Source organism: Haliotis rubra, unplaced genomic scaffold (genome assembly GCF_003918875.1).
Source record: "Haliotis rubra isolate DU_JTF1 unplaced genomic scaffold, ASM391887v1 Scf325, whole genome shotgun sequence".
In the NCBI taxonomy this organism is placed as follows: Eukaryota; Metazoa; Mollusca; class Gastropoda; order Lepetellida; family Haliotidae; genus Haliotis; species Haliotis rubra.
This window is the reverse complement of record NW_025766997.1, coordinates 733,002-756,565: the sequence shown is the minus strand read 5'-3', so window position 1 is coordinate 756,565 and position 23,564 is coordinate 733,002. Positions and strand designations below refer to the sequence as shown.

General features: G+C 39.6%; 1 protein-coding gene across 1 annotated transcript; it reads right to left on the bottom strand.

Annotated features, from left to right (window-relative positions):
- Nucleotides 1-6,881: 6,881 nt before the first annotated feature.
- Nucleotides 6,882-23,407, bottom strand: LOC124283932 (prolyl 3-hydroxylase OGFOD1-like). Its single transcript, XM_046719969.1, is given in 14 exon segments — nucleotides 6,882-7,706; nucleotides 8,918-8,976; nucleotides 11,455-11,586; nucleotides 12,525-12,591; nucleotides 12,594-12,717; nucleotides 13,400-13,479; nucleotides 15,862-15,975; nucleotides 16,256-16,384; nucleotides 17,615-17,706; nucleotides 18,983-19,102; nucleotides 20,059-20,159; nucleotides 21,215-21,261; nucleotides 21,641-21,792; nucleotides 23,138-23,407. Coding segments are annotated over 14 exon segments (1,626 nt in total). The 5' UTR covers nucleotides 23,400-23,407; the 3' UTR covers nucleotides 6,882-7,559.
- Nucleotides 23,408-23,564: the final 157 nt, after the last annotated feature.

Below are 23,564 nucleotides of genomic sequence, written 5' to 3'. Positions count from 1 at the left end.
AACATAGTCATAAATAATGTAAATTTTCCTGAATTTACCTGAATTACTTGATTGACAGTGGAATGCGTTTCATATAAGGAACCTGAATAAATCGTTAAATTAGCGCAAACCGATTTCAATATTCGTATATCCAATATCTCATAATTATCTGACTTCAAATTCATATATTTGTATAGGCAATTATCAGCGCGACGACATTTCTGGAAAAAAATAATCGAAAACGTGCGTCGTCAACAAATCGTATTTTCCATGTCATCACATATTATATTCAAATGGCACTATTACGATTTGTGTGGGTTTAAACAACAATCTAAAAAAAATTATGTCTTTTTCTGTCTCTTAGTTGAAGGAGGGGGTATAAGAGACAAAACACATTTGAAACCCTCACAACTGAGGCCTTATGTTTACTAAAGATGGTTTCAAGCAGTAGTGTCTTGAGTGGTAGTCTCGCTCAAGGCCGAAGCCTCGTATTTTATACTTGGTTTATGGACTACACAAAAAAAAAAGTGAAATTAGGACAAAAATATTGACTTTGCAAACCTTTCCTAGCAATATATATAATGAATGCATGTTTCACAGGATAAGATCATTTACAAACATCTGTTCAAACCATAACACTGTTTACTGGTAGTTCAATCATTTACTGTCACATATTAACATAAGTTCCTAACACCACTAAAGTGACATGGCAAAGACTACAGAATATGCTAAACTATTTTAAACCTACGAGGAGTATTTCTTTAGCAAATATCTGAAAACCAAAAGTAAACATAAAGAGAGGCCAGTCAAATTGTCTGCTACATGTATTGTTATCCCCCGCAACGCGTTTTGCGAGGGGTATTAAAATGGACTCCGTCCGTGCGTGCGGCGTCCGTCCGTCCGTCCGTGCACATTTGTCTTTTCCGGAGCAGAACTCTAAAACCGTTAAATATTTCTTCACCAAACTTGGCACATACATGGATCTGGTGGTGCACTGGTGCCTTTTGGTAGTTTTGGAATTCTGAATTAAATATTTTTGGCGTTTCCATGGCAACAAGTTCGACTTAGCCTGAAATTGTAGTAGTGCTCTTTTCCGGAGCTGAACTCTAAAACTAATCACTATTTCTTCACCAAAATTGGCACATAGATTGGTCTGGTGGTGTACTTGTGCCTTTTGGTAGTTTTGGAATTCTGAATAAAATATTTCTGGCGTTTCTATGGCAACAAGTTTGACAGCCTGAAATTGGTGGTATTTTTTTCCGGAGCAGAACTCTAAAACTGTTCACTATTTCTTTACCAAACTTGGCACATAGATTGGTCTGGTGGTGTACTTGTGCCTTTTGGTAGTTTTGGAATTCTGAATAAAATATTTATGGCGTTTCCATGGCAACAAGTTTGACTTAGCCTGAAATTGGTGATAGTGCTGCTTTTGGGAGCAGAACTTTAAAAACCTTTCAATACTCTCCTTCCACTTTTCCATATACACACCTAAATATTTGACATAATCATAACTCATAGACATAATCATGAAGAGTATTTTGCCATTGCGGGGGATATTGATGACTTTGTCTTCTTGTTGTTCTTGTTTGTCGGAGGGTAATGTTTACATTTGTTGATGTTTTTTCACTTTCTATTTTTTATAAACACTACGATCTAAAAATAAAGTTCTAATTACTGGTTGGTGATTTCTTTTTTCTTTTCATCCAGGCACAGACTGACTGACTGAGTTTAGTTTTACGCCGCTTTTAGCAATATTCCAGCAATATCACGGCGGGGGACACCAGCAATGGGCTTCACACATTGTACCCATGTGGGAAATCAGAACCCTCCAAGCACAGACCATTCTGAGTGACTGGTTTGGGTTTAACAGCATGTCAGTTTGATGACAGAGCACAGCAGAGAGAGATGATGTCAAAGACGATGACTGCTTTGGTGGATAGGGTGCTGACAAACATTATGATCTGGGGGAAAATGGGATTCGAACCCATGATGACAGGTTTCTGGCATAAAATATGCCACATCTTAGATGACCGGGCACCAATGTACCATTATCAACGTTGACTACTTTGGATGGAACCACTGCATGGATAGGGTGCTGACAACCTGGAAACATAATCTGGGAAAACTGGGATTCGAACCCACGACCACATTTCTGGCATAAGATATGCCACATCTTATCACAGTTATTACTGAAAATAAACCCAGTACAAAAAGACTATTTTCTGTAACTCAATCTTTGATAAAGCCAAGAGGAAAAGTTAGCATCCAGTCATCCAGTGTCAATGATGAAAAAGCAAATGACTTTGCTGCCTTCTTTCTGAAGAAAGTTGAAGACATCTGTTCTGCTCCATCTGCTGGTGAACCAAGCGTAACGCCGCTACAGTGTGATCCACAGTTCCCAGGTCAAACACTGGAAGTCTTCAGACCTGAAACAGTCAGAGATCGACAGTCTCGTTGTGAAGGCAGCAAGTAAAACCAGCGCCTTGGACGTGTTACCAACATCTGTGCTGAAGAACTGGGGGGATCCCTTGGTTGGTCCTATTGCCGACATCGTAAACTGTTCTCTCAACTCAGGAACCGTTCCTTCATCCTTCAAAAGAGCACTTGTTACTCCTCTCATAAAAAAAGTGACATTAGATGAAACACTGCTGAACAATTTTCGCCCGGTGTAACAGGCCAGAGTATACCCCTGTCCCAGACTATACCCAGGGTTAAACTGGGCTAGCCAGTTAGTGATGTACTCATTGACATTTTGGTTCAGGAAATGTTTTAGTTCATCATTAATGTCATTGTTCATATGCTGAACCACTCGATCTCGGATAGTGCTGTGACTGTCTTCGGATCCTGTCAGGCTGTAACTGATGCAGCGGAAGTAGCAGTTGCTGTCAGCCTTTGGTTCTGTATGTCCGCGGGGTGCTGTCAAGTCTGTTGATCTTCCGTAATAAATGTCCTTTGAAGAGTTCAGGCCTAATGCAGCAGCCAAATTCCTTCTCGAGCATTTTGGGGATAGGGTTGAACAAACGGGTTGACTTGATTTGTTTGGTAGTAAGGTCTGTATGGTCGCCTGACTCCAGTTCATCTCTGAGTCTTTTTCGTTGCTTCGAATCACTGGGGCTTTCACACCAGCCCCTTCTCACACCGGTTATCTCCCATTAGTTAGACAGCCAGTTGTTAGACAGTGGAGTAGGGTATTAATTAAGACAACACCCACCTCCATAATGGTATAGTTAATCTGTTCATGTTGTACTACCCTGTTGCCGAAATACCTGAGTTGTGTGTGCGATGCTAAATAAAGCAAATAACTAACTACACACTAAATTAACCGTGATATATCAGCATGGCTAGGTTACGCAAAGTCGAAAGTATCATATTGCAGAGAGGCACTCAACAAATACTTAATAAATTTTGTATTATGCAGTAATGTAAATGAAATGCACCTACAAATTCCTTTAAATGACACCAAGACCATTGCCCGAGTCACACACTCATATTGAGTGAATTGTCAACATAATTTTAAGGGGTATAGTCTGGGCTGGAGGGGTATACTTTGGCTTGGTCCAGAATATACCCCCGGGGTATAAACTGGGCTAGCCTATAGTTTACCCCGTGGTATAATCTGGTGGGGGGGGTTATTCTGGGCTGCTACACTGGTATCCAATCTCCCATTTCTTGCTAAAGTTTTGGAGAGAATTGTATCCATACGTCTCAGGGAGCATCTTAATCATAACAGCCTTGGAGAAGATTCCAGTCTGTCTATAAGAGGAAACACAGTACCGAGACTGCACTATTGTCCAAAATGACATCATGCATTCACTGGACAATCAGGAAACAGTTCTCTTAGTTCTGCTAGACCTCTCTGCAAGACCATGACATATTGCTTCAGAGATTGGAACAAACAGTTGGTACTGGCGGCTCTGCACTTCAGTGGTTCAGATCGTACCTCACTGACAGATACCTTCAAGTTCAAATTGATGGATCCAGATCACAAGAATGTGAGCTGCGCTGTGGTGTCCCACAAGGCTCTGTCCTTGGTGCTCTCCTTTTTAACATTTACATACTGCCTATAGAAATATCATCCGACAGCACAATGTCAACTTCCATGGATACGCAGACGACAACCAGTTGTATATAGGAACAAAACCGACCCAAGTAGTTGCTTCCAAGTTACAGCTTGAACATTGTATCAATGATATTCAACAGTGGATGACAGAAAATGCACTCAAATTCAACAGTTCCAAAACAGAATTCATGACTATTCATGAAAATTACAGTCCAAAATCCCAGATGTAACTCTTGAGACTAGTGGCAGTCATATCAAGCCAAGCAATGACGTGTGAAATCTGGGAGTCAAGTTCGACAGAAACATGATGAAAAACCATGTCAAGTCTGCCTTCTTCCAGCTATTTAAGATCAGCAAGATCAAGAAATACCTTGACAATGACAGTCTGAGGACAGTTATACAAGCCTGTGTCACATCACGTCTTGACTATGGAAATGCCCTCCTCAATGGGACTACTGCCACAAACATCAAGCTACTGCAACAAGTGCAGAACAGTGCGAGGATGCTGACTGGTAGCAAGAGAACTGACATTATCTCCCTTGTCCTGAAATCACTCCACTGGCTACCCGTAGAGCACAGCATCACTTTCAAGACACTTTCTATCACATATTCAGCACCAAATGATGAAAACTCCCCAACCTGTATTACATCACTACCAACCCACAAGAGCTTTAAGATCAGCCGATGATAAACTACTTCATGTTCCTAAAACTAAAACAAAGATGGGCGAAGTGGGTCTATGCTTTGCAGCTCTAAAACTGTGGAATGCTCTACCACTGGAAATCAGAAACTGTCAAACAAAAGACTCTTTTCTAACTCATCTGAAGACATATCTTTTTTCCGCTCACTTCAACAAGCACCGTTGAGCAGTCATGTCCAATCTGGAAACCAGGCGCTATACAAATCAATTATCATTCATTCATTCATTCATATCTTAGATGACCGGGCACCAATGTACGATCATCAACGTTGATGGTATACCAGCAGTACAATCTAACTAGTGGAGAAATGTTAATAGTAGTGAGTGAGTTTGGTTTTATGCCGCTTTTAGCAATATTCCAGCAATATCATGGCGGGGGACACCAGAAATGGGCTTCACACATTGTACCAAGTGGGGAATCGAACCCGGGTCTTCGGCGTGACGAGCCAACGCTTTACCCACTAGGCTACCCCACCGCCCCTGTTAATAGTAAACTGGTGTGGCATTTGTTTGTTTTTTGTAACAATGAATTTCGAAATCAGCAGACAATAATTAAACACTACAAACAAATGGAAGACACTCTGTTGGAAGTGATTCACAGCATAAAAAGACAGCTGCAACTGATGTGGCAAAAGTTTTCAGGATCAATCCGGCTGTGTTTTTCACAGTCCAGGTCAAGAGCCTGCCCAAAGAGTTCATATTAGGGTCCAAGGTTACATGAAGTTAAGAAACAGAATCTGTTTAACCTACAACCATGATATAAAGTACATCACACAATGATCACTGGATTGTCTGGTCCAGACTCGATTATTTACAGACTGCCGCCATATAGCTGGGATATTGCGGAGTGCGGCGTAAAACTAAACTCACTCACTCACATCGCACAAGAAACAGATGAAAAGTTTTGAACATTTTTAATTAATGATTATAAAAGTACAGTACATTTAATTGCATGTAAAATTACAACCAATCTTGAATACTGATACTTACAGGGTTGACAATACAAATACATGGATATACACTATTCTTCTTGAAGGCCACAATAACTTAATCATTAGACACTCATGGCCTACAGTCTTTTCCCATTTCTTTATGTCAAAGGTTGACACCGCTAATAAAGAAAGTGTATTTTACAGTTTTTTGTTGTGTTTTGATCAAAATATATTTACCCAGTGAGTTCTTCATAGAAGTTGTAAGAACTTGAATACATGACACTTTTTAAGGATAACAATTTCTTTTAATAGTGTTGTGTAATCATGTAGTATTTCTTCCTTTATACTACTCAGATTTTGCTAAGGTATTCTGCATGTCAAGTTAAGGGCTGAATGAGATTGATTGTTTGGAAGTCATACAAATATTATCTGGGCTGGAATGAAAGATTGATTGTTTGGAAGTGTCATACAAATAGTATCTGATGCTGGAATGGAACGGAAACAGTTTGGCTTCACTTCAAGTCAATTAAACAAAAGTATATCATTCAGTAAAATCTTGTCCACTAGATTTTTAACAGGACATAACATTCCAGTATCCTTTACAATTATTGAATTGTACAAAATGCTCGGTAAGTTATGTTCAACAGACACCCTGATCGAAGAAGGCTTACATTGTGTTTTGTGCTGGGTTTTTACTATAAGAAAAGGAACCAACTCAGCCTCTGGCTTTATTTTTATGGCAAGAAATGGATGATAATATAAGTTATCTGCTGTTTGAGTAGGAATATATGTTTCTCAGGCACAATTTACTCAAAAAAGAAGAGGGGAGGTTAGCAACAAAAGTGATGAGAGACGTTTTTTCTTTCCAACAAAGATTACCAACAAACACAACTGGGGACACACTGAACTCAGTGTAGTCTTTATATATATAACATGATGTGGGATATTGTTAAACATACTTCAGCTAGCATTAACGATGACTGAGAAAGAATTTAAAGTGGTGCTCTGATGCCCTAAAAATCTTCTGTTTCTGTTTTATTGACTTAATAGAACTACTACATACATGTAATCTGTGAAGGACTGGAAATACTGTTAAAATCCATGTACATTAATGAGATACGAAACAAGTTCACAAAACGGAAACAAATTAGTATGGTTCACATGAAAAAACGATTACCTTTTGTCTAATTGTGTATGTGTGCGTGCGTGAGTGCATGCGTGCGTGCTTGCATGCAGGTGTGGTAATTTTATAAGTAGGCTTCAGTGACTCTGCTATACCATACAAAGGATATAAAGAGAGTCAATGTATATGTGTGTATGAGTGAGTTTTACGCTGCTTTTAGCAATATTCGAGCAATATCACGGTTGGGGGAATGAGCTTCATGCATTGTACCCATGTGGGGAATTGAACCAGGGTCTTCAGCAGACGCTTTAACCACTGGGCTTCCCCTCCGCCCCAGTTAATGAATAATATGGACCACACACATACATTATAAAATCAAACTTGTATGTTTAAAGATTTTCAGGCATGCGCATGCATTTACAGTGTCATTTTGTAGATTTATTGTCATATCAAAATGTATATGATTAATATCACTTAAATAAATGCATGCAAAAATAAAATACATATGTATTTGTTAACTGTTCTGTTGGCGAGTTGACTGATCCAAAAGACTAAAATACCATTAAGTTAACATATCTCTTGTGTCACAAAAACATAATGTGTACAAAAGAAATGTACATATTTCTGAATGCCAGTTTCATATTTTTCAAATAATTATATTTAAATCCACAATTCAAATCGTACATATGCCCATGGTGAACTGGTAATTTTTTATGGCGTGGGTTCCTGCAACAAGATCGCGAACATATTCTGTCTCTGTTCATCTCATTCGTAGTACACAGTAGCAATGTCGAAAAACTTGGTGTCGGATGTCCTGTTGATGGTATGGTTGACTTGTTTCACAAATCGGAGAGTTTCCTTGTCTCTGTACACAAGTGCCAGTGAGTTGTCCGACGGGCACACAGTCAGCAGCTGAAAGCATAAAATACTGGACAGTTTTATAAATGCATGTGAATTTTCACCATGCATATATACCTATAAGTAGAGTGAATGAGTGAGTACAGTTTCATGCTGCTTTTAGCAATATTCTAACATTGTCACGGTGGGGGACAGCAGAAATGGGTTTCACACATTGTACCCATGTAGGGAATCGAACCCAGGTCTTTGGCGTGAAGAGCAAATACTTTAACCACTAGGCTAGCCCATCGCCCCTTATAAATATGGACAAATAATAGTTTTCATTTATAGATTCCTAATCTTGTAATCAACAATGTAACTTTGACACTAATCAAGACACAAGGGCAGAAATAATATCAACCATCTAAAAGACATCCTCGATAATCTCCAGGGTATACATTCCGATAAATTTCCACTCGTACCCTGGATGGATCTACGGCTCAGCCTGATAATTTTGTTAACTATTTTGCTGGGTCCGCTTTCCCACAGTAGCCAATCAGATAAGCCATTACAACCAAGCTTGCCAGTGTCAACAAAGACAGCAGCCGCAGCCGTGAAGGTTTGCGACTCAAAATCATTCAGACAAATTGTCAAATCTGAAACCTTCAAAAAATATATGCAAGAACTTCTACCTCTTTCAGAGTACCTCTACAACAACAATTGTGTTGCCAAGTTTTATCGGTTAGATAAAGAAGCGAAAGTGGGTTATGATAGAAGCCTTGTGATTGGTACCGCTCAACTTCCCAGCATAGACACCTGACTGGATATAAAGCCAGCAAAGGGAGGTAATAAAATTATAGGGCCAAGCCATAGATGCATCCAGGGTACAAGTGGAGATTCATTGAAATGTATACCCTGGAGATTATCGAGGATGTCCAATAGACAGAATTCTCAGATTTGTGTCTTCTCTTAAATAGCATTTATCCATTGATATTTCACATTGCTTTGTGCAGTATATTATAGTGCGTCAACAGAAGGCAGGAATATAGCAGAGGGTATAGATGTTAACAACAGAGTTGGTATGTGACAGACAAACTGAGGACCACAACCAGGATAAATCAGGGATTCAAACCCACTCTGTGTCCAAGCATCAGCATTTACACCACTTTGCCACCTATGACTATTTTAGAGTAAATCACTATGTTTGGGCTACACATGATCTTAACATTAACAGACTGAAGCTTGTACTGTACTAAGTATCATGTTCTGACTGCATCAAGTCCTACCTCTTCATCTTCTCCCTTAGCTATGTAAGTTGTGTAGCCACCGTTGTCAGAATCCCAGTCTGAAACAATGAACATGATCAATGTCATTCATTGGCTGTATTACACATAAATGTTCATATCAATGATGTGCACTCGAATCATATATACCCTCAAGGCAATAGTAAGATTATGATTTGAAATCTGACTGCCTGGGTGGAACTGTTTCAAACCAAAACCTCAACACACCCAAAACCATTCAGTACCTCAATGCACCTGGATAAGGGGACACTTGATTTGGACACATCAGAGAAAGGTCATCAAAATTCTAAGCCACTAGCAAAGATAATTTTCTTTATCTACAGTGACATGTAATTTCTCTGCTCTTGCTTTAATGTAAAGGTCATCAAGATGCTCTGAACCAACAGAAAAGACTATTTTCATTCATAAACAAAGTAACATAGTCACCTTCTCCCTGATAAACACCTGACACGTTTCTGGCATGTTTCAAACTGGTGGAACTCGGCAGGAGCCAACGTGTTCAATGTATCTCAGTCTATGAAGGAAAACCAAGTTCTATGGATAGTCAACTTCTTTAATTGCAATGAGTGTGACGTTTTGGAGTAGGTACTAACACCATTCCACATGCTTGATAACGGTGTTAGTACCTACACAGAAATGTCGCACTCATTGCAATTAAAGAAGTTGACTATCCATAGAACTTGGTTTTCCTTCATCTATACAACTTCTAAAATGCCTCTCAAAGAAGTTATCTTAGTCTATGATTTGCAAGACTTTGGAACTGGTTTCTGTAGACTACATCGGACACCTTGGGTCAAGATTGATCAGAAACTAGGCCAAAACAACCCCATCACATTGCTTTTGACTTGCACTCAAGTTTCACTAGAGTTCAAGTTACTGATCAATAGTAGTGTTCCGATTAACTGAAATAATCATAGATTGGTCGCAGTGACCAAACAACCAAGCGATCGATCACCTTTTCTCATAATCGAACACAAACAATTTTGTCACTACTGTTTTAGTGTTTGAAACACTTGATGAAGGAACATATCTTACAAGTTATCAGGGCCTGAAAACGTGTTTAATTCTTAGAATACTCTCTTCACTTACTGAAATGTTATGACTGAATATTTCCTGAAGATTCTGGGAAGTTTATGTTCATGATATATTAGTCATCACTTTAAAGTAGCAATTTGCATCATTTTGCATTGGATGTGAAATTTACAATGAAATTTGCGCAGTTTCTAAATAAAAAAACACCCCCAAAACAACAACAGAAAACCATGTTATACTTATCTGCAATAACAACCTGAATAGAAAACTCTGAAAAATGACGCTAACCAATTTTTTTCGATGATTGCTCATTGGTAATGAACCAATTGTCAATTGTGAGATTTCAACCAATTCCCAACACTACTGACCAACTACAGCTGTTCTGATGCTCAGTGACCTCATGTTGTACCACCATTAACAAACTGACACATTCTAGCCACACACCTATAGAGTTTCGACCACAGATACTGGGTAAAATCACCATTGGTCTTGTATAAAGTTGTCATGCAAATCCATCTTATGTCTGGACTTTCTGGACAGTCAGGGTGAGTCTGCTAGCATCCTAATGAGAATGTCAACAGGAGGCAACATGACAGACTTTGGGTCTGGTCTCAGATATGGGGTGAGATCCTGATGAGTCTGTGTCTACAGAGGGTCACTTCATTACTGAGACAACATACTGGCTCTAACACTTGAGCCATTTGCTCACCACACTGGTCCACAGTTTGCCCTTCAAGATAATAACACTTGTGCCCACCCTGCACTTTGTGTAAAACAACAAGCAACAACATCACCTGAGTGCAATAGGCAGTGCTCACGAATGGTGTTTCAAAGTAACAGGACATTGGGTCCTGTAAGTTTCAGATGTCTGTCTGACCCATTCAAAATTCAAAGGACCCATAGAATAAATTAAACACACATTTCCGATTTAACATTTCTCATAATTGGCATTGAAATTATTAACAAACATAAGATTTATAAATGGCAAATAAGTGTCACATGTCACATATAACAGCCAAAGTCATTGTGAAAAATACAGTCAGACACTGGGGCCGGCGGGTTGTAGACTTCTATCGGACCGTTGGCGAATCTGCCGGATTTGTCAGAGGGTCAGACGCTATTCGTGAACACTGAATAGGCAGTCATGAATCCTGACCTCTCCCCCACACCCCCGGTTTGGGACATGATCAGGAGACATGTAAAGATCACATGGTATATTATACAAACTGGGAGAGGTTCTACAAGAGGAGTGGACAAGGCTCCCTAATATCGTCACTGCGCATTTCATCCAGACCGTGCCCTTCCATAAGAATGAATGTTTCACCAATCATCATTCTTGAAAAAGTCATCTCAAACATTCATTTTTTACTCCCCATCTCTATTCTTCTTGGTTGTTTGCACCTGGCAATTCACTGCAACATATTCTGTGAATTGTTATCTTACAAACCAGTAGCTGCCAGTGTTGAGAGATTGCCTTAATTCTTTACCTGGACATCCGAAATACATGAAGGCGTCAAGGGCGTACTCGGAGCCCTCGCTGTCTGTGTCATGAATGAGGGTGTAGCTGCCATGCCGCCACTGCCGTACCACACTCCGGCACTGAGGGTTGCCCCCAAACTCTGAAAAGTTAATTAACACGATTTGTGATAGTATGTCATCTTCAACAAGTATAATGTTAACCCTTGGCATGAGTGTTTGTAGTCCTGATGTAATAAGATATCTACTGATTATATCATGCCACAAGTGAGTGAATGAGTAAGATAATTTTAATATGACATTAAAACTATACCAGTTATTCAGGATATGATGTGTTAACCATTTCCATGTCGCATGATAAGAAATCCTTTTTCAACTGTCACTTTCCAAAATTGGTAAGCACTGATTGGTCAAACGCAAGGTCATTGTGACATGACCTGTTATGGGATGTCGGCTCATCTGTATTTAATTATATAAGAACAAGGATCCGATTTTAAATGAGATTGGACAATCAGTACTCATACTGGGGAACAGATGAAATGTTCAACAATATTACTTTGTCTTTATTCTACATAACAATAATGTGTTCGCTCCTGAGAAGTGTGCAAGATATTCCTAGTGCCAAATCTAAAGCATGTAGGGCTCCAGATAATTTTTCATGATCAGGAGTACATACTCCTTATTTATTCAATATAGGAGTACTGGAAAACCTTAAGAGAGCATTTAGAGTACTGAATGGAAATTAATGGCGTATCAGTAATCTTGTGTTTCGTTTCATATATGCACCACAACATTGCTACTCTTGTGTAAACAGGTCAATAAACAATAAAACAATACTTTTTCAGATAAATACGTCTGTAAATGATTCTAAGACCGTACACCATTGCTGTAGTGCGTATCTGCTACGCTTTCTAAACTATTTCCTACCATAATTTGCATATTTTTTATCCGTACATACACCGATACGACCCTTATCTGGAGCCCTGGCATGTCTCCTTAGATAAGTTAATCATCATGCCACAAAGATCACTTGATGACACTACGCCAGTGCAGCAGTCAGCAGACTGACACAACAGGATACCTTTACTCTGATTGGCTGTTCCGTTGGCGGTGTCTGCTGCCTCTTCCTCATCATCGGACGATGGCGCGCCAACTCATGAAGTTTGAGTCCTGTCAGGTTGGAGAGAATAAGGAACATGGCATCGGACTGAAGGAAGTTGACACACTTTGAAAGGACCTCTGGCCTATCCCCATCGTTGCATGCATCATAGTTTCTGAAACACATATTCTTCAATCTGAGTTCAAAACACTAAAAAAGCAGGAGTTAGCAATATTGATGTACAATAACTAACAGTAACACCCTAGAAACAGCACAAGTAGTTTCATCATGACTATTGTCTACTGACATGTCACTACTGTTGTATATTCTGGCTGATAATGACCAAGTGTGTGATAAATGTTAATCTTCTTCTTACTTTGTGATACTATATCAAGATTAGTGATCTTTGTGTTAATGATCGAATGCAGGCATCAAACTTACTTAAACCCTAATGTAGTGAATAATGCATGAATATAGCTGTTCATCTAGCTTACTTTACACAGGCATGTACATCGCTACTGTGAAGAATGAGTGTGAGTGAGTTGTGTTTTACACCTCTTTTAGCAATATTCCAGCAATATTACGATGGGGGAGACCAGAAATGGGCTTCACACATTGTACCCATGTGGGGAATCGAACCGGGGTCTTCGGCGTAAAGAGCGAACGCTTTAACCACTAGGCTACCCCACCGCCCCTGTGAGGATACATGATGATACAAACTGTGAGTCATCTGCAACACCATTATCAACCAACAACAGAGTGTGGCAAGCTACTTGTCATTTCAGAGACTCCTACAACACCCATGGGAAATGGAGTATTGTATGGATTTACTATACACATCATGTTACATGCCCTACCTTTTGTTGGGAGGCCCCTGTGTGGACCAGGACACACCCACATCACTCATAGCCTGCAGAACCATCTTGTACTTGTCATCCTGCAAACACACAACACATCAGATCACATCCTTTACTGCATCAGATCACATCCTTTACTACATCAGATCACATCCTTTACTGCATCAGATCACATCCTTTACTGCATCAGATCACATCCTTTACTGCATCTGATCTAGTCCTTAACTGTATTTCATCTAGTCCTTTACTGAATCTTATCTAGTCCTTTACTGTATCTGATCTAGTACTTTACTGTATTTGATCCTATCCTTTACTGCATCTGATCCTATCCTTTACTGCATCTCACCCCATCCTTTACTCTATCTGATCACATCTTTTACTGCATCTGATCCCATCCTTTACTGCATCTGATCACCTCCTTTACTGTATCTGATCCCATTCTTTACTGCTCTGATCCCACCCTTTACTGCATCTGATCCCATCCCTTACTGCATCTGATCCTATACTTTACTCTATCTGATCCCATCCCTTACTGCATCTGATCCTATACTTTACTCTATCTGATCCCATCCCTTACTGCATCTGATCCTATACTTTACTCTATCTGATCCCATCCCTTACTGCATCTGATCCTATACTTTACTCTATCTGATCCCATCCCTTACTGCATCTGATCCTATACTTTACTCTATCTGATCCCATCCCTTACTGCATCTGATCCTATACTTTACTCTATCTGATCACATCCTTTACCGTATCTGATCCTATCCTTTACTGCATCTGATCCTATCCCGTACTGTATCTGATCCCATCCTTTACTCTTTCTGATCACATCTTTTACCGCATCTGATCCTATCCCGTACTGTATCTGATCACATTTTTACTGTATCTGATCCCATCCTTTACCGCATCTGATCCTATCCTTTATTGCATTTGATCCTATCCTTTACTCCATCTGATCCTATAACCTTTACTCCATCTGATCCTATCCTTTACTGCATCTGATCCTATCCTTTACTGTATCTGATCCTATCCTTTACTGTATCTAATCCTATCCTTAACTGTATCTGATCCTATCCTTTACTGCATCTGATCCCATCCTTAACTGTATCTGATCCTATCCTTTCCTGCATCTGATCCTATACTTTACTGCATCTGATCCTATCCTTTTCTGCAACTGATCCTATCCTTTACTCCATCTGATCACCTACTTTACTTCATCTGATCACATCCTTTACTCTATCTGATCCTATACTTTACTGCATCGGATCTTATCCTTTACTGCATCTGATCATATACTTTACCGCATCTGATCCTATCCTTTACTGCATCTGATCCTATCCTTTACTGTATCTGATCCTATACTTTACTGCATCTGATCATATACTTTACTGCATCTGATCATATCCTTTACTGCATCTGATCCTATCCTTTACTGTATCTGATCCTATACTTTACTGCATCTGATCCTATCCTTTACTGCATCTGATCCTATCCTTAACTGTATCTGATCCTATCCTTTACCGCATCTGATCCTATCCTTTACTGCATCTGATCCTATCCTTTACTGTATCTGATCCTATACTTTACTGCATCTGATCATATACTTTACTGCATCTGATCATATCCTTTACTGCATCTGATCCTATCCTTTACTGTATCTGATCCTATACTTTACTGCATCTGATCCTATCCTTTACTGCATCTGATCCTATCCTTAACTGTATCTGATCCTATCCTTTACTGTATCTGATCCTATCCTTTACTGCATCTGATCACCTCCTTTACTGCATCTGATCCTATCCTTTTCTGTATCTGATCACCTCCTTTACTGCATCTGATCCTATCCTTTACTGCATCTGATCCTGATCCTTTACTGCATCTGATCCTATCCTTTACTGCATCTGATCCTATCCTTTACTGCATCTGATCCTATCCTTTACTGCATCTGATCCTATACTTTACTGCATCTGATCCTATCCTTTACTGTATCATCTGTATCCTGTCCTTTATTCTATCTGATCCCAACCTTTACTGCATCTGATCCTATCCTTTACTGCATCTGATCCTATACTTTACTGCATCTGATCCTATCCTTTACTGTATCATCTGTATCCTGTCCTTTATTCTATCTGATCCCAACCTTTACTGCATCTGATCCTATCCTTTAATGTATCATCTGTATCCTGTCCTTTATTCTATCTGATCCCAACCTTTACTGCATCTGAACACATCCTTCCCCACATCCCAATGTCCTATATAATTTGAGTTTATTTGCCAATGATTGGAAGGAACCAATGATAATACCTTCAAAACACCAACCAATGCTTACAACAAGCCTCTTGGAAGTCTATTCCTGCAGCTGAAGGCAGTACGATGTGATATGATTTGACGGATCCTTCGGTGTGATCTGTCTACAAACAGTTTCTATAACAATCATGTATTGCCTTCCTCTATGATACCTGGAGAAAGTCCTTTAGTTCAATCTCCGAATCATTCTCAAACTTCTCCTTTATATCGGCCTGAATTTCCGGGTTGAGGTAGATTGGGTTGATCCAGCTGTATAGGTCATCCTCCTGTAACCATGGTTTCAAGCTGACTATAAACACGTCATACACATTGTCCCAGCAAATATACAATAGCATATCAATCCTTCGTTGGAAGTATAAAATGCACATGCTTCATGAAGTATGGAAAAAGGGGACACTTTAAGTGATGTTCTTCATCTACAGGTCCTTCGTGACAACAAAATCATGTGGTGAGTTCAGTCACCAGATGGGTGGGGATGAAACACAAATGATCATTTATCATGGCCTAATGCTCAGTCTTCTAAACAATGACAAAATGTTTACTTACATCTATATTGTTTGGTGTGATAAGAGGAGGTAGGGTTTCCACGTAGGGTTTAGATCTGGGTATACCAGGACCATGGTACCAGCCACTTACAGAGAGTCGGCACTTGCTCTCTGAGAGAATCTCAGCTACCTGTAGTGAACGAGTTACAGGTATAATATAACATCATAATGATAGAATTCACAGATAATCTTGGATTCAGACCCACAATCATAAATCCTTACACTTCAAAAGACCAGATGGTGGCCCACATGAATATGTGCAAACACCTAGTTTTGGGTACAGCAACGTGCAGTAAATTTGGACAAAGTACTGTGACTATGTGTCCCAGTCCACCCAGCTGTGAATGGGTACCTCAAAAGGATGGGAAAGCCACATTAACTTTGTGCACCTACATCACTACAAGAGTTGTATGATCGCCAGGGAGTTGGGATTGATAATACGATGTGCCGTTGAGATTGACATTCTATGATCAAGGGAAAAATAAAGCACCTTTGAGCAGCTGAGCTGAGCTGGATATTGGCGCGCTATACAAATATCATATAATAATAATAATAAGTCAGCCCCAAAACTGTAGCATCTCAGACTAAAAGAGCATGTGCTACATACAAAGTTAATAGTCAAACTTCTTTGATGGGTATTTAAAAGTTGAGGTGATGAAGAATGAACATGACAATTTTATGGATATACAACTTCTTTATTCTGTGAAAGGCGACATTTCCACATAGGTTCCCTTGCTTGACAACAACATTAGAATCTATGTCGAAACGTCGCCCTTTCACAGAATAAAGAAGCTGTATATCCATGAAATTGTCATCATTCTTCAGTGTCAGATATGCCCAAACACAGGTTCTGGAAACAAACTCTGAACTATATCCCCAAAGTAAAAAGGTACAGGGCCCAAAAATATTCATGGCCAGGCCTAACTAAAAACATGTTCACACCAAGCATTTATACATTTGCAATACAGCTAATTTTGGCTGAGTAAATTAAAAGCTAAAACATCTCTGTAGGTACACCTCTAGATAAAATAAGCAATTTCAGCAACATCACAGTGGAGGTCACCACAAATGGGCTTCACACATTGTACCCATGTGGGGAATCGAACCCGGGTCTTCAGTATGACGAGCGGACGGTTTAACCACTAGGCTACCCCACCGTCCTTAAAACAACAGTAACAATGGTATGTTTGATCATATTGATCAAACCATGATGATGGACCAAAATTAGTCTTCTAGTTGGCAGACCTAAATTGCAATGGGCACATCTGTGTGAGGCCCTGTGGCACACTTGAAGAAAATGCATTTCTATCCTTATCCAGCCCCACGTTGTGGATTGCACCTCATGTTGTCGGTCACTCACCTGATGAAATGATGCCTCTGTCACCTCAAAGAAAACGAGACAGTTTCTCTGGGGGCAAACAGACTTCACAACCGTGTTTGGTTGTCCATGCTCTGAAAGATAATCATGAAAACTAACTACCAGGTGCTGTTTGTGAAATATTCCTTAAGACACCACATAATATTGGCATAATCAGTCCCTTCATGGCATATATTTACAATGAGTATTGGTTTATTTTAGCAGTATTCAGAGATGTATCCAGGATTCAAAATTAAGCACCCCTGGCAGGAAAGACCTATGTCAAAAGTCTAAAACACTCCACATAATGTCAGTCACCAATGAGGTAACTGCTTGACGTAAACATGCTCTCCCATTCAATGTTTATTTATTTAAGAACTCAGAACTTAGGTGTAAAGTGGTGCCTTGATACTTCAAAACTTCAGACCATATTGAACTCATATCAGTTCCGTGAAGATCTGAATTAGAATTAGTCTTCAACAAATCATGCTTGAGGCGACTAAAGGGATTGGGCTGACACGTCATCATATCCCAATTGTATAGATTGATGCTCAAGATGTTGTTCACTGGATTGTCTAGTCCATACCTAATTATTCACAGACAGCCGCCATATAGTTGGAATATTGCTGAGTGCGGCGTAAAACTGAAGTCACTCACTCACTCATCAAGAGAGCAGTGTTAAGCACAAACAAACAAAAATCCTAACTGACACGAATGAAAAGCTGGTTATGGTTTACATAAACTGAACATATGTCAATTGTCACAATAGACAAACTGGTTTTTTTCTGGTTCCCATAACCATTTGTCTGATTCTGGTTCAACTTAAGTAATCAATGACATAATGACAGTGACATTCAGCATGATGAGGTGAGGTGAAATTGGGTTTTACGTCATGCTTGAGAATATTTCGCTCATATGACGACGTGCATGCATGTGTATGTGTATGTGCGGTTGCTTGTACTAGCCCAGACTGAAGCTGGTTTTATAGTCCTAGCCCACTGAGATACCATGCCGCAGTGAAGCATGAATACCCCACTCAGACACATTATACTGACTCCGAGCCGACCAGTCCTTGTTGTACCCATTAATGCCGAGCGCCAGACAGGGACCAACATGTGCCATATTTTAACGTCTTTTGGTATGACGGGGTCAGGGATCGAACCCGCGACCTTCCACTCTCCGGGCGGACGCTCTAACCACTACACCACGGAGGTGGTCTCAGCATGATGAGCAAACACCTAAACCATTTGGCTATCACACATACCTAAAAGAACGAAACCCTCATCATATAGCTGGCAAATTGCTGAGTGGAACGTTAAACAAAAAAATACCAAACAAAAATACAAGAAAGTGATGGGTCTGTCATCTTACCATCCATGTCGAAGAGGTCAAGCATGCCGCCATCAGCTTCCCCCCAGCTTTCAGGAACCAGGTAAAAGATGAAGGCAATCCTCCGCCCCTCCAACTCGTCATCGTGACACAACAACACATCTGTGTTTGCACAAAACATCGGTATGAGGAGAAAACTACAGAGTGACATCACATGCTACAAGAAATACTGACCCATGAAGGTCCGGGTTAGAATAAACCTTCAGTAACCCATGCTTGTCTAAGAGGCGACTAACAGGATTGGGTGGTCAGGCTCGCTGGCTTGGTTGACACGTCATCGGTTCCCAGTAGTGCAGATCGATGCTCATGCTGTTGATCACTGGATTGTCTGGTCCAGATTTGATTATTTACAGACCGCCGCCATATAGCTGGAATATTGCTGATTGCGGCGTAAAACTAAACTCACTCACTCAAGATATACTCCCTTCCTACTCTGGGCATCTTGACAAACAAATGGTCATGACAAATTAGCAATAGTCAAGTTTCATCATGGCATCCAGAAGCAGTCTGGACCTGCAAACCCTGGGAAAATTTGCAAGGAGTTTTGGTGGTGCAAGGAGGAAACAACCCCAGCTGCCAATTTGCAGCCAAAATACACCAAACATTTCTAATCTGATTTGTCAATGTTTTATCATAAAACCATAGAAGCTGTCCCAAATTATTAGTTCTTCCCTACCAAGAATCAACATCCTATTATTAACCTTCATGTACATTCACCATGTTCACAGTAGCTATTTCCTCCACAAAACCTGAAACTACAAAATTCGAATTTCCTCAAATTACACGGATTATTTTGTTCAAAGTGGTAGTTAACCCATATCCTATTTAAAACTAACCCTATGGTCAGCAAAATAGAACCAAACCATTGGGACTATTGATAAGTATTTGATTGTCAAAGAAAGGGCTTCCTAACCCTAAAGATTATGAAAGGTGCTTGATCGAAGCTGAGGGCAAAGAAGAAAGCTGGGGTTAACCTACCCTTATCCAAACACAACTGAGGAATGATTACTGCATTCCTTATCAGGCCTGATTATCTTACCACGCTCGCTGTGCCTTACCCGTGTATTTATACTGAGAACAGAATAGGTCCACATTTGACGTCAGTGGAATATCTGTGACCTCTCCTAGCCATCCATGGAAATCTTCATACAATAGTTTTCTGAAAAGTGTTGGTAGAAACATGACAGAAAACAAATGTGACCATACCATAGATAGCAGAGTGGATGTACAGATTTCTGTATTTCAAACTTCAACTCATATTTACCATGTTTACAAACAGAACTAAAGTAGAGTTGAAAAAATAGTTAAATACAGTTGTGCCCTATTTATCCGGACACTTGTGTTTTTCTTGAAATTGTCCGGATAAACGAATTTCTGGATATCTGAACCACAGACCATATGTAAAAAGACATACAAAGAAACGAACATAATAGACCTGAGATGTAATCTTTATTGATAAGACATCAACAAATAACAATGCATACATAAAATCACATCTTGTCAAGTAAAGTAGTCAAGTCAATAACACGTGCGAACATACCTGTACATGCATCTGTCTAGCAAATGCTAGCAACCAATCACAAAACAGTTCTGATATCATCCACGCGTTCGCGTTCCTGTATCTAACATAAACTTCTGGATTAAAATCACTACCAAAACAACGGGGACGTCTAGCCTTGCCAATCACAACTAAAAATTAACTCAGTGTCACCTTGCTAATTACAGGTAGTTAATCCTCTCACGCCTCAAAGACTGCCGACTTCTTTTATGTTATGGCACACAAGGCCACTCAGATAAATGCGATGTAAACATACTGACAGGTGCTCAGACATCCGGATATACGAGAAAAAAATACATATAATTTAGCGTTTCGTATGTGAATATGACCATCCGGTCACGGAAACCGGATTTCTGGATAAGTGAGTAATTTTACAACATTGTGAATTCGTTTTGAGGAATTTTCGTTCGGAAGGCGAGTTTTCCAGATATCTGAGGTTCGGATAAACGGGGCACGACTGTCAATACCATTCACTTTGACAAAGTGTTCTAATATGCAAAGATCACTCACTGACTAAGTTATTCATTTAAGCACTAACTTGACTAAGATACAGAGCTCATCAACATTACAACTGTTCAGCCCTCTTGTGAAATTCTATACAAATTTCAATAGTTTTATCTCATGATACGTTTGTAAATCAATAATCAGTGACTCACTTGAGACGTGCTATGCTTGGGGAAGATGTCTTCTTCAGATCTGAACTCTGAAATAACAAACCTTTAAAGTTCAGACACACAACGGCCACAAACACTAAACAAATCAGTAAAATCGTACAGTAGTTTCACATTGAAAAGTCATTATTTCAAAATGGCATTAAACACGTAAAGCAGGTATGAATAATTACAAGCTAGACATGATAAAATGTCAAGTGTATATTGAATGACATGTCTGATTATCCTTATCAAACGTTGAGTAGTATAGTAGCATATATGAATGCTTTTGGCTCAGCATCTTGACTTGACAAGTGATGAGTTTTGATGCATTGTATTTTAAGTCATCTAACTACCATATCGACACTACAGCAATGCAGTATCTAGTTTGTAACTACTGGTAAAAGAAATAACTTTTCCATGGTTACTAACCTGTTTGAATTTATACAAGTCATTGTTTTTTTCTGCAAAAGGCACAGCCAGAAGTTCAGCTTCCAGATCTTCCAGGAAGCTGGTTTCTTGGATGAAGTCTGGCAGTAAACAGTGTGTGAAGGGCAACTGGTTCATACAACACCCACTGTCATCTGCAAATAAATGAAATGAACTCTAGACCATGAAGCATGATGTGACATCATTGTCATAGATTAACATCACCAATTTGATTCTAAAAATTTTATACAAGACACAGCAACGATTGTTCTGTTTGTAGCTTCATGCCAGTAATGTCTGACGAATTAAACAAAACAAATTTGCATGGTACAACAACATCTTATCAAGTGTGATAATGAGTGAGTGAGAGAGTTGGATTTTACGCCACTTTGTCGCAATATACAGGCAATATCACGGCAGGAGACACCAGAAATGGGCTTCACACATTGTACCCATGTGGGGAATCGAACCCAGACCTTCGGCATGATGAGCAAACACTTTAACCACTAGGCTACCCCACTGCCCCTGTGATAATGCAAAAACTCTTTTCATGATCACACTTGTTACATATTCTCCGGTCATAACAAGATTTGACACACAAATGACTTTTTTGTGTATGGTTAGAGTGTGTGAGTTGGGTTTTACGCCACTTTTGGCAATATTCCAGCAATATCATGGCTAGGGGACACCAGAAATGGGCTTCACACATAGTACCCATGTGGGTAATCGAACCCGGGCCTTTGGCGTGACGAGCGAACGCTTTAACCACTAGGCTACACCACCACCCGCGTAGGTTTAGTAGGGGTGAAACGGTATATCGCGGTATTAGTAGAACCTCGTATTTTACCTTCGGTTCGGTATACCGTAATGCAATTCAAAAAGTCAGTATTTTCGTTTTTCGTACTGTCATTTTATTAACCCTTTTAAACCTTTTCTAAAATGTCTAGAAATCGAATAATTTTGTCAAAATCTATGCGTTTCTTTTCTTGTGTGCATTGTGATCATACTGAAAAACGGAAACGGGTCGAACCAAAAGCCTTGAACTGCAATATGTACCATACCATGGTATGAGCATACCATTTCACCCCTAATGTTTAGAACATTGATGATTTAAGTACCTGCATGATTTTTAAGTTTGTGGTTCTGTGGGTATTGCAGTTTTATTATTTTCACCGATCTGCATACTGCAGGTAAAAATGTATTAAAAATATGATTAAACTCTTTGGACTTTTGAAACGTTGACTTTAAGATTTGATGTAAAGATGTCATACATGCCATGTAAGTTTATCACATCGTGTACGCTAATGGTGCATCTTGAGGACTGCATGTACCAAGCACAATTGAAATCGAACGCTGGTGATCAATGCCATGGTCTCATTCAATGTGTTTGGCAGTAGTGCAGTTCATTTGACATTATCCACCTGATTCGATTAATCTTTCGTTTTCTGTAAATCATCACCAGATCTAAACAACACAATGTATTTCATAAAACGTTCTCACCATCTGTCAGAGACTGCTTCAGGCTAAAGGCATCTTTAAATGTTGATTTCAGATTTTTCACTTTGGGATTTATTTGTACATCCTCCAGATTTGGTGGTCTTTGTCGTTTTGTGACAACTTCACCATCGGACAGTTGTGGTCTTTTACCACTCATCGTGAACAACTGTACACGGTGGACCAATGGGCAACACTGGAAAATGTCTACATGATCTGTAAACCGACGCGCGATCACTGTCAGTGTAACCCGCCAAAACACGTGCATTTGTTGACGGAAGTGTCCGTTTTCCGTTATAGTCGTAATAGTTTTGAACAATGTTATGGATTAAATCGTACATAAACATACCGGTATTCTCTGAATGCAAAGTTATTATTGTAATTAATACCCTATTGGAACAAGGATTATATTTTTAAGCTTGTAAAAGAATTT